The sequence below is a fragment of the Lates calcarifer genome, linkage group LG9 (assembly GCF_001640805.2).
Source record: "Lates calcarifer isolate ASB-BC8 linkage group LG9, TLL_Latcal_v3, whole genome shotgun sequence".
Taxonomy (NCBI): Eukaryota; Metazoa; Chordata; class Actinopteri; family Centropomidae; genus Lates; species Lates calcarifer.
In genome coordinates, this window is record NC_066841.1 from 381,930 (window position 1) to 393,040 (window position 11,111).

Below are 11,111 nucleotides of genomic sequence, written 5' to 3' on the forward strand. Positions count from 1 at the left end.
TTCTCAGAAACCTGAGGAAGTTATCCAGTGCAGAAACCTCTCAGGAAATAAATTAAAGTTTGCATAGCGAGCTTGTCCCATGTTCCTATCTTGTTCTATCTGTACCTAACTGTATTTTTAATCAAACACAGGACTTTCATTTGAAGCAGAGTGTTGTTCACACTGAACCTAAGTATGTCTGCCACTGACTGTGGTACACATGTTCATGCTGGGATGCCAACACTCTTAAATGAACCTTTTACTGTTAACAGTTGCATCACTGAGGGAACACTGCCCTCTGCTGGGGTAACGAGGTATCAATGTATAAAACTGAATCAGAAAATGATGAAATAAGACTTTTCCTCTCTTCTTCTGGACTCTACACATGTACCAGAGAATCAGTTACTGTGTTTGTCAAAAACATGCAGAAGAACAAGAGAAGTTTTAAGAAAAACATTTATTAAACATCCTGCTCATAAAATAACCACAGTACAGCAGAAGAGGAGACAGGACAGTTCAGGTTTAGCACCTCTGTGGTTTCACAGTTCACACCAGTTTACATGAAACGTGCAATGAGTCCTTGTAGCCAGTGAATTAAAGACATATAAAACATTATACACACACACCACCGTTCAGCAGGATTTGACATCTACTAAAATATATATTTAATAACTAAACATCATGTGTATAAAAACAGCAGTTAAATGATCAGCATGACGTCCAAACTCTTATTTTAACATTAACACATCTGACTTTGACTTTGACATTTTGTTATATACTGAAGATATAAATGTGCACAATCTTTTTCATATTTAATTGATGTATGAGGCATTTTTACTTTTCATTTTTATCACAAAATAATTAAGACAACGTGCAGGATGAAAGTGCTTCAGTTAGCACCTGTCAGAGGTAATATGATGGAGGAGGAGCTTGTTCAAATACTTGCACATAATTTCACAAAGACTGAACATATTGTATAGTATATAGTTCTCACACTCACACTTATTATTACTATCATCCTCTGAGAAAAAGAAACACCTTTTTTCCCATAAATACATCACTACCAGACTCCATTGACAAAAACAGGGATTTAACCAGGAGCTGCTGGAATACCACTGCCTCCATCTGTTAGTGTGTCTGTGTTACTGTGTGGCTCTCAGTGGTGGAAGAAGTAATCAGATACTTTACTGAAGTAAAAGTACCACACAGTAACACAGACACACTAACAGATGGAGGCAGTGGTATTCCAGCAGCTCCTGGTTAAATCCCTGTTTTTGTCAATGGAGTCTGGTGGTGATATATAGAGCTGTTCCTGGATCTTCCTCTTTAATAAAAAGCTCTGTCTCTGTAGGACTCTTATCATCATGTTGTCAGACACTTAGAATAACAATCTGAGCCTGTCAGTGGCAGAAATAAGCACTTTAGTGGACGAACTTTGACGTGGATGACTGTCCATTGCATTACATTACAGCAGCTGTTGGTGGTCGCCTGGTACACGGTTCTTAATCAATACTGCACCAGGTTCAAAAATACCAGTGATACTTTAAGTCTCAGAATTTTAGTATTTGTTCCACCTTCCATTTCAGTCATAAAAAACTATGTTTCTCAGTATTACACTGCAGAATATTTTCAGCCTGAAGCAGAGGAAGCCTTCAGTGTTGCAGACACTGGAACAGTTAAACCAATGATATGCAGTTAATTCTTCCCACAATTCAGCATGCCAACTATTATATTTAATTAAAATGTATTTGAACCAACATTAAAACTAATCAAAAGAGTTTTGAGGGCTTATGAATATCATAAACCTGCGTTCAACACCTTTACTCCTATAAACAGTTTGATACTACATTCAGAACCTACAAACATGTTTGTCATTTTGCTGTACAACTGTTTTCGTTCCCCAAAGATGATGCAGAAATTTTTTTAAAATGACATTCAACAGCATGCTTCAATGTCTAACGGACACATGTCGACACTTGGTGGTGTTTGGTTCAGAGCGAAATACAAGGTTTGGTATTTACTGGTCATCATGAGAAGGAGGGAAGTTAGTCTCACTACCACAGATAAATGTGTGTTTCATGAGCCACAAAGATAAAAAATAAGATTTACAAACCTGTGTGATGATTTGTGGGTAAAGGCCTGTGTGCACAGACAACCTGAAACCTGTGGACTGGGTCACATTCTTCACATTTTCTGATCCACAAATAGATGCTGCCTTCAGGTGCTGGTGAAAAACCCAAGATGTCAGACTTTTCTGCATGGATTTTTACAGTCCAGACTGTGAGGATTTGGACAGTTACACATGTTTTGTTCTTCGGGTTCTCTGTACTTAGCTTCTCACATATGATAATGTGCTTTTATTTATCATTGTCAACTGAATCTCTTTGGCTTTTGGACTGAGGGCCGGACAGAACAAGACATCTGAAGACGTCACCTTGGACATTTTTTCACTATTTTTGGACATACTGTTGAACTAAACAACTAACTGACTATTAGAGAAAACAATGAACTGATAATGAAAATAACTGTAGAATATTCTACAGACACATTTATGAAGCCAATTTACTCACATCTTGTTTTTACCTGTGGACCATGAAACACGCATTAGTCAGAGGTACTGAGACTCTTTCTCTCTGTAGCTTTAGGAGCGTACAGTATGTTGTGATTTAAAGCACTACGTGGAAGACTGTGGTGTTTCACCGAACACTCTGAGACATGTGCAGAGGAGTCAGCATCTCCTCAAAGATGGCTCCCTTCACATTGGAGCCTCTCAGGTTTGCCTCCTGAAGGTCACATCCTGACAAGTCACAGTTCTGGAGAAAAAGATTAAAAGACCTGAGTGTGTAACAGAGCTTGGACCTGGGAGGATTTCAGGGAGTCCTAGGACCTTTCCAAATAAAGTCCTAGCACTCAAACCAATTTATTTATTTATAGAGCCCATTTAAAAACAAATGTTGACCTTATGGAGAAATGTAAATACAGTTAAATAAAATGCAAATCAAATAAAAAAAAATCTGATTTGATTTAGAGATATCTGCATGTGACAGATCAGTTCATGCTGAACTTTCTGGGTGCAGGATGGGGACAGGTTTGAAGATGTTTCCATTAACATGTTTTATTCGTTTGTAGCTTCATTTGGGTTTTGTGTGTGTGTGTGTGTTCTCACCTCCAGGTCCGTGCCGGCGAGCGTAGCTCCTCTCAGATTGCAGTTCTTCAGTTTGGCATTTTTCAACGTGGCAACTCTCAGGTTGATCCCGGTCATCTGACTTCCCTCCATGTCCACACCCTTCAGGTTTGCCCCTGAGAACATCAACACACACATTCACATGTAAGTTCAATAGAAACGTAATGTAGCTGGGTTTATCTAAAGAACATGTGATGTGTGATTGGCTGCCTCACCTTCTAGATTGGCTTTGATCCCAGCAGGATCCTCAAAATTACAGCTTCTCAGTGTAGCTCCTTCAGCGTTGGTGCACAGCATCTTCACTCCCTGCAGATTGGCACCCTGCAACACACACACACACACACAGATTCATCAGAGGTAGCAGTTCTACTATGTCAGTTTGTGTAGACAGAAATGTAAACATGAGGAAAAGGGCTAGTGTTGAAGCACGCTGATGAGGGGTGCTCAGTGACAGTTTTTAATCTTCCAGTGAAGCGATGACAAAGCCAACGCAACTCACATCGAGACACGCCATGGACAGGTCTGCTCTCTCCAGGTTTGCCCCGCTCAGGTTGGCGTGGGTCAGGTTGGTTCCTTTCAGATTGGCCATCTTAAAGTTGATGTAGCGCAGATCCAGGACGAGACAGATCTGCACCGGTAAAGTTCAGACCCTGCAGGACCACAGACATACAAAGAATCTAAGGGACTGTGCACATGGTTCACCTGGAGACTCAGGTTCATGTATGCAGCTAACAGTCGGCGGTCTACCTGACACCGCAGCTCCGCCTTGGTCGTCGTGGCCAACAGGAATCTGATGAACTCCTTACGGGTCAGAGGAGAGTGGTCGTCAGGGGGCTGAGAGGACTGAACAGGAAAAACACATGGAGGTCAAACTGCTGGCACTGAATACACATTATATTCATAATCTAAATGTTTGGTTCACACACTCACACACCTTTATGAGGGTCTCCAGCTGCTCAGCGAGCTGCTCGATGCCAAAGAAACGAGCCTCCTCCAGCACACCTGCAGCGGGAATAACGGAGGTTAGAAAACACGGTGATCGAGGACGTGGTAACACGTTTGGACACGTGTCTGTTTATACCCAGTGGATTGATGCCTTCGTTGATGATGAGCTGTCCATGCCTCAGATAATTCAGAATGGGTTCAAAGTAGTCTGGACTGCGATCTATCAGGTAGGCCCCCTGAGAGTCCTGCTTGTTCCCCCAGACATCTGAGTGAAATACAGAATGACAGGGACAGAGAGGAAGGAAGTAAAATAAAGAGCTGAATCATTTCTCTTCAGCTGAAGACATAAAGAGTGTGACGTCACCTTTCTCTCTGAACATGTGGGCCAACATGCTCTCAGGCTCTTTACTGACCAGGGTGCTCCTGAGGAAACAAACATAAACACGACATATTTACAGTTAGAGAAGGCAGCCATGTCCCGCTGACGTCCAGCTGTTTGCAGGTTTTTATTTAAACACTGTCAGAATGGGACACATGCACAGCAGCCATATTTACCTCGTGGTGGTGAAGCAGCGTCCACCGACGTTGAGCGTCAGCCAATCAGTGTGAGTCTGACACTTGTCAGGATCTCTGAAGTCATCCTGAGGATCTGCACACACACAGGTAGAGTCGCTGCAGGTAACTGACACACAGTGAAACTGATCAAAGATTTACACTGAGAAGTATCTGATGGTGATGCTCGTGTTTTCTGGAACATGCTAAACCTGAGTTATCATTAATGTAAACATAGCTGTTTAAACAGACTTTTAGTTGTTTCGATAGTTTTAATTCTTCTCTGATACTTTAACGGCATGAAACAGATAATACTATTAGTATTTTTAAATGAATACTTCTTCTTCTTACCCTCAAATGAATCTCCCTCTGAAATGTACAACACATCATCATCTCTGCAGGAACAGATACACACAGTATTAGTTTATGACACCAAACCAGACTGAACTAACGATCACGATGCTGCAGTTTGTCTGATTTTACCTGATTAATGTGATGTCGTCTATCAGGCCGCCGTTCCCGTTATAAACACTAGAGGCTCTTATCCCCAGTTTGGAACTGGCCACGGACAGTAAATCCTCCATGGAGCCGTACACGGCCACCACCTGTATGATAACACCGATAACACACAGCAGCTCACGGTACAGCCCCGAATATCAGACCTAATGTTTGACATTAGCTCGAAACACCGATGTGAAAACCAGCCATTTTGTTTAGCATGAACAGTCTGCGGAGGCTAACCAACACCTATTTCCCCCTTTTATCTTTCTCAGCTTACCTTTCCATTTGTGGAGGTTCCGTTGACAAACAATGTGACTCTTCTCATGGCGGAAAAAAATCTATTAGGCCGTCAAATGCAGCGAGTTTCATCCAAAATACATGTTTTTTTTTAGCAACAGGCACTTCTTTTCCCCTTTTCTATTTCCTGACTCCGCTCAAACGACCAGTGCAGCCGAATTAGCCAATCAGCGATTTAGATTAAAAGCAACAGCCAATCAGTAAAGGGAGGGGGCGGGACCTCCATATCTCCGTTAAGGATCAGTAAATAAATACATTTTTGTATTTGTTTTATTTTTCTCCAGTCACCTCAGTGAACACTTCGACCATAAAACTTAACAATAAACGTGATGTGTGATGTAATATATTATATATAAATTACAACAGAACAATACACACTCTTACTGGAAAACAAACACACATCTGCTGCTTTCTATCCAGATAATTGTAGTGAAAAGCAAAGTATAGTATCTCCCTCCAAATGTAGAGCAAGAGAGGGATAAAGTTGCAAAACAGACCGGAAGTTCACATGGTTGTATTTCAGTAAAGAGGTCGATGAATTTGTTTTACAAAGAGCTTTATTAAACAAATTACTCACCAAGACATAAAATAAGAGCTCCTTTCAACATATACAGAACACACATTGTGCAATTAAAGATCCAAAGCATGTTCATTTGGCAAAAGCAGAGGACACAATTTTCAAAGTAAATTAACACTTTCTAAACCTCTGATCCAGGAGCACCTTTGTTGTTTCTGACCCAAAGCAATTTGAAATTCTGTTTAAGAATATGAAGAGATCCAAAGAAAAAATAAATCTTTTGTTTTTGCTGAACACATCTGCAAATCAAACGACCACCTGTGGAGTCTGAACCAGAGGTTGACCAACTCTGCTTTAGCTTTGCCACAAACATTCACTCGATTAACCACACCCTGCTTCATCTGTGCAGTAACACTATGAAATGCTTTGAGTCTCTGTTCTACCATCTGTAGCACCCAGTTCTCCAGCCTGTACGCAGCTCTGATTCAGCAGGTCAGATTCAAACGATTTAAAAAAGGTATCAGAGCTTTACTCTCAGGTAGAAATACCTGTGTGTGTGTGTGTGTCAGTTTTAAAGTCAGTTACATCACTATCAGGGATGGAGGGTCATTGCACAGTAAGTCAGCTGATTGTCACCCGTTTATTTAACAATCAGTGCACTTAGAGCCCGGCCAAGGATTAAAATATCTTGAAGCAGTTGCTGGAAACAGTACGAGTAATACAGTGACTTTAGGCCCATTCAGACATGACATTACCTGCTCTTCTCTCCATTGAATATGAGGTTGTATCTCTTAGTGCTGGGCAATAAAACAATCACAATCATTCTAATTTTCCTGGATATAAATATAACCAATGGTAAATAAATGTTCAGAAATGAATCAACAGCTGCCAATCATGTTGCAGGAACAGAGGTCTGCATTTACAAGTTAGAATATTTAGATCAGATTTCATCATCAACCATAAAGAAAAAAAAATCTCTTCAAATCTGCCTTTAAACTTGAAAGAATTTGACGTTTATCTTGATAATTATTGTTACCGACTGATGGGATTTTTTTTCTGTGATAGTTTTTTTGGCCACATCACCAAACCCTAGTGTCTCTACAAGTTAATAATGATATTTCCTTTCGTTCCATGGCTCTGCTGTCACAGTCACTCTCTCTGTCTAAAGTCTTTGTCCTGCACATGATGACATGAGCAAATCTACCTGTGAAATCAACTCTCTCCATCCCCATTATCAAACCAGGTGTGTTGCATTCAAGGTGTTACTTAACAGTTATTTCAGTGCATGTAAACACCGGGTCATTGCTGTTCACTCCTGAACTCACTGACTTACACTTCTTTATTTTACTTTTACATGTTAAAAGATAAGGCAACACATCTCATTTTATAAACATCTCTAAGTGTCCCTGTGGCTGAGACTGAAATTTAAGGCTGAGATGAGCTGAGGGAATATCTACTTCAGGGTTAGTTCTACAGCAGTACTGAGATTTTTGGGCTGGAAATCCTTCACTGACAGTGTTCTGGTTATTTCCACATAAGGCAGATCAAACTACCCACACTACCCAAACCATTCTCCTCATCTACAGTAGCACTCACCTCAGTTCTGCGCTGTGTTTTATGCTAAAATATATTTGGTTTTGAATCATCATCTCTGGCTCCTTTTCTTTCGTTCTCTATCCAAATTAGTAAAACTACTCATTTCCACTGTCCTCTGTGTCCTCGTCTCTGCCTTCATTCTGCCCGTCTCCGTTTCTCTCCGGGTAGTTGAGGATCTGTCTGTTGGCCTGCATGATGTACTGCTGCTGTTTGAAGTACACCTTCAGCACTCCTTTGATCAATACAAATGCGATGCCGCCCTGTGGGGAAAGAGTGAGAACGAGTGGTGTCAGCTGTAATCAATAAAAATCAAACTGAAGAAACTGAATGATTTCCAGTCCAAATAAAAGACTCTACAGAAGTTAAACACCCTCCAGTAGTCTGATGTTTGCAGCAGCCTGGATTCATTTTCAGGTGATTTAATGAAGGAAGTCAAACATACAGTACAGCACATAAGGTATATTCACCAGGACTGTGCGCTGAAGATTAGAGGACACCCGTCGAAACAGCAGCCGTCCCACCAGACTGGCGATGGAGGGAAAGATGAGAGCGCCACACAGAGTCCTGGACACAGAGAGGTGATCTCCTGCACTCTGTCCATCAGCAGGGACTCGGGGCAGATAACGACTGTTACCTGGGGTAAAACAAAAAGTCTGGTTATGACAATTTGTCTAGCATCAGGTCAAAAGTCTATCCCAGTTAAACATGAATGTCCTGAAAAGCTGGGCATTAAAGTTTCCCATGAGCACTTAAACGCAACTGTGACTCAGAATCTCAAAACTCCAGGAACAAATGAAACCTGATCTACATGTGTTAGACATTTATCTGCACAGGAAGCTTTTCAAAAGCAAATGTCATTAGAGCTATGGACGAAGTTGGAAATACAAACTGACATTTATTCAACCTGGGATGTACTTATTTGTAAATCTGTTTTAGATTTCTGTTTGGGGGTCAGATGATGCATTTGTGAACACCACAAATTACTCACAAATCATCAAGCTCAATTCTAAATCTTGTTTTTATTTGTAGATCATTCCAACTAATGTAGTGTTCACTATGTGGTGCAGTATGTGTGTGTTTGTGTACCTGGTGGGAGCTGGCGTTTGTAGGCGTATCTCTGCCACAGCCTCACTATATAATCCTCCCAGCGGATCATCTTTCCCAGGACCAGGACCACGGGGATGGTGGGCAGACCCATCAGCAGGAACAGTGGGTCGGCTCGCTCCATCACATACAGCCCCTTCTTATGACCCACAACCTGCACATGCCAATAAAAGGAGGTGAGGATCCTACAGCCTGACACTCTCTGCCGTTCTATTCTTTCAGTGCAGTATATTGTTAACTCTGAGCACCTGCATGACAGTCACAGCTCCGTACGTGACCGCCGACCAGTACACCGTCCCGACCACCACCCCGACAGCAGCGAAGGGACTGGCCCGTGACAGAGCTTTGTCGACCTGCTGCAGGAAATACACCAACGGGCCTGAGGAGACAAGAGAAACAGACACTTCAAGAATCAGACTGGACCAAATGTAGATTAATCCACCGCTGAAAATAGTCCCCAACTAATGCACTATTTCCTCCTGTTTGACTGATAAAAGCTTCACTTACCCATCTTGGGGAAGATAACATGGTATTCAGTGCCACACTGTGGACAGCTGACAGCTCCTCCATTGTTTCCTTTCTGCTTCTCGTCCAACCAGCGCTGCAGACATGACTGGTGGATCCACTTAGTGCAGCCTTTACACCTGCAAGGGCTCACCCACTCTGCACTGTGGTCATCTCTCTCAGTAGCAAAACACACCCAACAGTGTCTGAACCGCACACACACACACACACACAGGCAGACGGAAACACTTTTTACTAACCACCTATAAATTACTGAACATGTCAATCAAGTTAGGAAACAAACACATATAGTTCTAAGGTGTCTCATTCAGGTGATGTGATACACACTCCTGCCAGAGGTTTCACACTGGTCTGCAAACTGCAGTAACACACCAATGCATGATTTTTATACTTTTCAAACTTCTAGTCTTCAGACTTGACCCACACTGACTCAGGTGACATCACCTGAGGACATTTATCAGTCTTCACACAACTCCTCTGAAGATACTAAAGGCATCAAAACCTGAAAACACACTGAGGAGTTTAACTTTAAGAATTATAATGCCTTCGTTCATTGAGTTCTGTTACTGAAGAACCGTAGCAGAATGAAATGATGCAGTGAGCCTGACATACTGCACACTCAGGAAGTGAGGTCTTACTTCTCAGGCTGCTCCTCAGCGAGGGCCATGATGGTGCTGAACAGACTCTGCTCTCTCAGATGTTCTCATGAACCCATCAGACCTGTGAAATCAACAGTTACACATTGACTGATTCACACAAACACGATTTTTGGCTGGAATACTAAATTAAAACTATTAATTATACAGAAGCACTCCTTTCAGAGTGTAATATTAACTTTACAGAAGCACTAGATATTAGGACTGTAATTTGTCATCAGTTTTGTGTGTGTTACTTATTGTTGGTTTTATAGGCTTCTCATGTGTTTGGCTGTAAAATAAATTTAGTGGAGTAAAAAACACAATATTTCTTTCTAAAATTAAGTACCATAAATTTGAATCTCAAAACTGTACTAAAGTTTCTTTGAAGCACTATTGACAATAAACTGAAACCAATAGTAAAAGTAAAGACTTGACTTCAGCTCCAGCTTCTAAAAATCAACACAACCGCTCACTTTCAGTCTGTGTATTTTAACTTAACTGACTTTAAGATGCTTCGTCACTTTAAACTAAAATCACCTGCTTTGACCTTAGAGAAAAAGCTAGCAAGCTAACAGGAGCTAGCTTAACTTTAGCTAAAGAGTTGTTTACTTTTACATCAAGCTAGTTAGTTAACGGCAACTAAGCTGGGTCAGCAGTATAACCGAAACCACAAGTCAGTTTACAAAGCAGCTGTATGACACTAATGTTACAATGGAACCAACCTGAAAAATGACGCTATATCCAGACGTATAATGTTTTTAACATTATATATCCTAAAATGCTGTGTTGTCCTGAATCGGTTACAGCCGAAACAAGTCCCGCCCAGTGAGGGATTTATCAGCTTTCTGATTGGTCGGTGGCTGTGACGACACATGCTGCATCTACGGTACGTGGGAAACGTAGAACATTTGAGTTTCAAGTGTGAAAATACGATCCAGAATCAGTTTTATTGGCCAAGATGCGTTCTAGTGCCTGTCAGTGTACTTACACAGACTACCAATAACAATGTTTAGGAAAATACACACTGGAAGATTCACTGCTGTGACCCAAGTGGATGATCTGCATTCTTCTCGCACCACTGCGAGTGAAACAGCAGTCCCCTCCGGACTCCTACAGTTCATTTTTAATTTGACACCAGTCTGAAAACGATGCTCTGCTGCCCTCCTTTGTTGAAAATCTGTGTCCCCTCTGACCACAGCCAGCATCACCGCTGAGTGCATTATGATGGAGGCAGAAATGTTCTCTGTTGTGTCTGTAACCATACACATTAGTG

The 11,111-nt window shown here is 41.5% G+C and overlaps 2 protein-coding genes across 2 annotated transcripts; both read right to left on the reverse strand.

The window, feature by feature from the left end:
- Positions 1–417: 417 nt before the first annotated feature.
- On the reverse strand, positions 418–5,625 carry kctd9b (potassium channel tetramerization domain containing 9b). Its single transcript, XM_018694794.2, is given in 13 exon segments — positions 418–2,792; positions 3,146–3,279; positions 3,379–3,484; positions 3,663–3,779; positions 3,781–3,813; positions 3,911–4,006; positions 4,098–4,165; positions 4,245–4,373; positions 4,473–4,531; positions 4,664–4,757; positions 5,012–5,055; positions 5,144–5,265; positions 5,439–5,625. Coding segments are annotated over 13 exon segments (1,167 nt in total). The 5' UTR covers positions 5,487–5,625; the 3' UTR covers positions 418–2,675.
- A 372-nt stretch (positions 5,626–5,997) lies between these two features.
- marchf5l (membrane-associated ring finger (C3HC4) 5, like) lies at positions 5,998–10,704 on the reverse strand. Its single transcript, XM_018694781.2, has 7 exons — positions 10,561–10,704; positions 9,839–9,920; positions 9,183–9,385; positions 8,924–9,054; positions 8,658–8,829; positions 8,039–8,205; positions 5,998–7,831 (listed from the first exon to the last, which is right to left on the reverse strand). Exons 2-7 carry the CDS (start codon positions 9,865–9,867, stop codon positions 7,667–7,669), a joined length of 867 nt encoding a protein of 288 aa, XP_018550297.1. The 5' UTR covers positions 9,868–9,920; positions 10,561–10,704; the 3' UTR covers positions 5,998–7,666.
- Between the last annotated feature and the right edge of the window lie 407 nt (positions 10,705–11,111).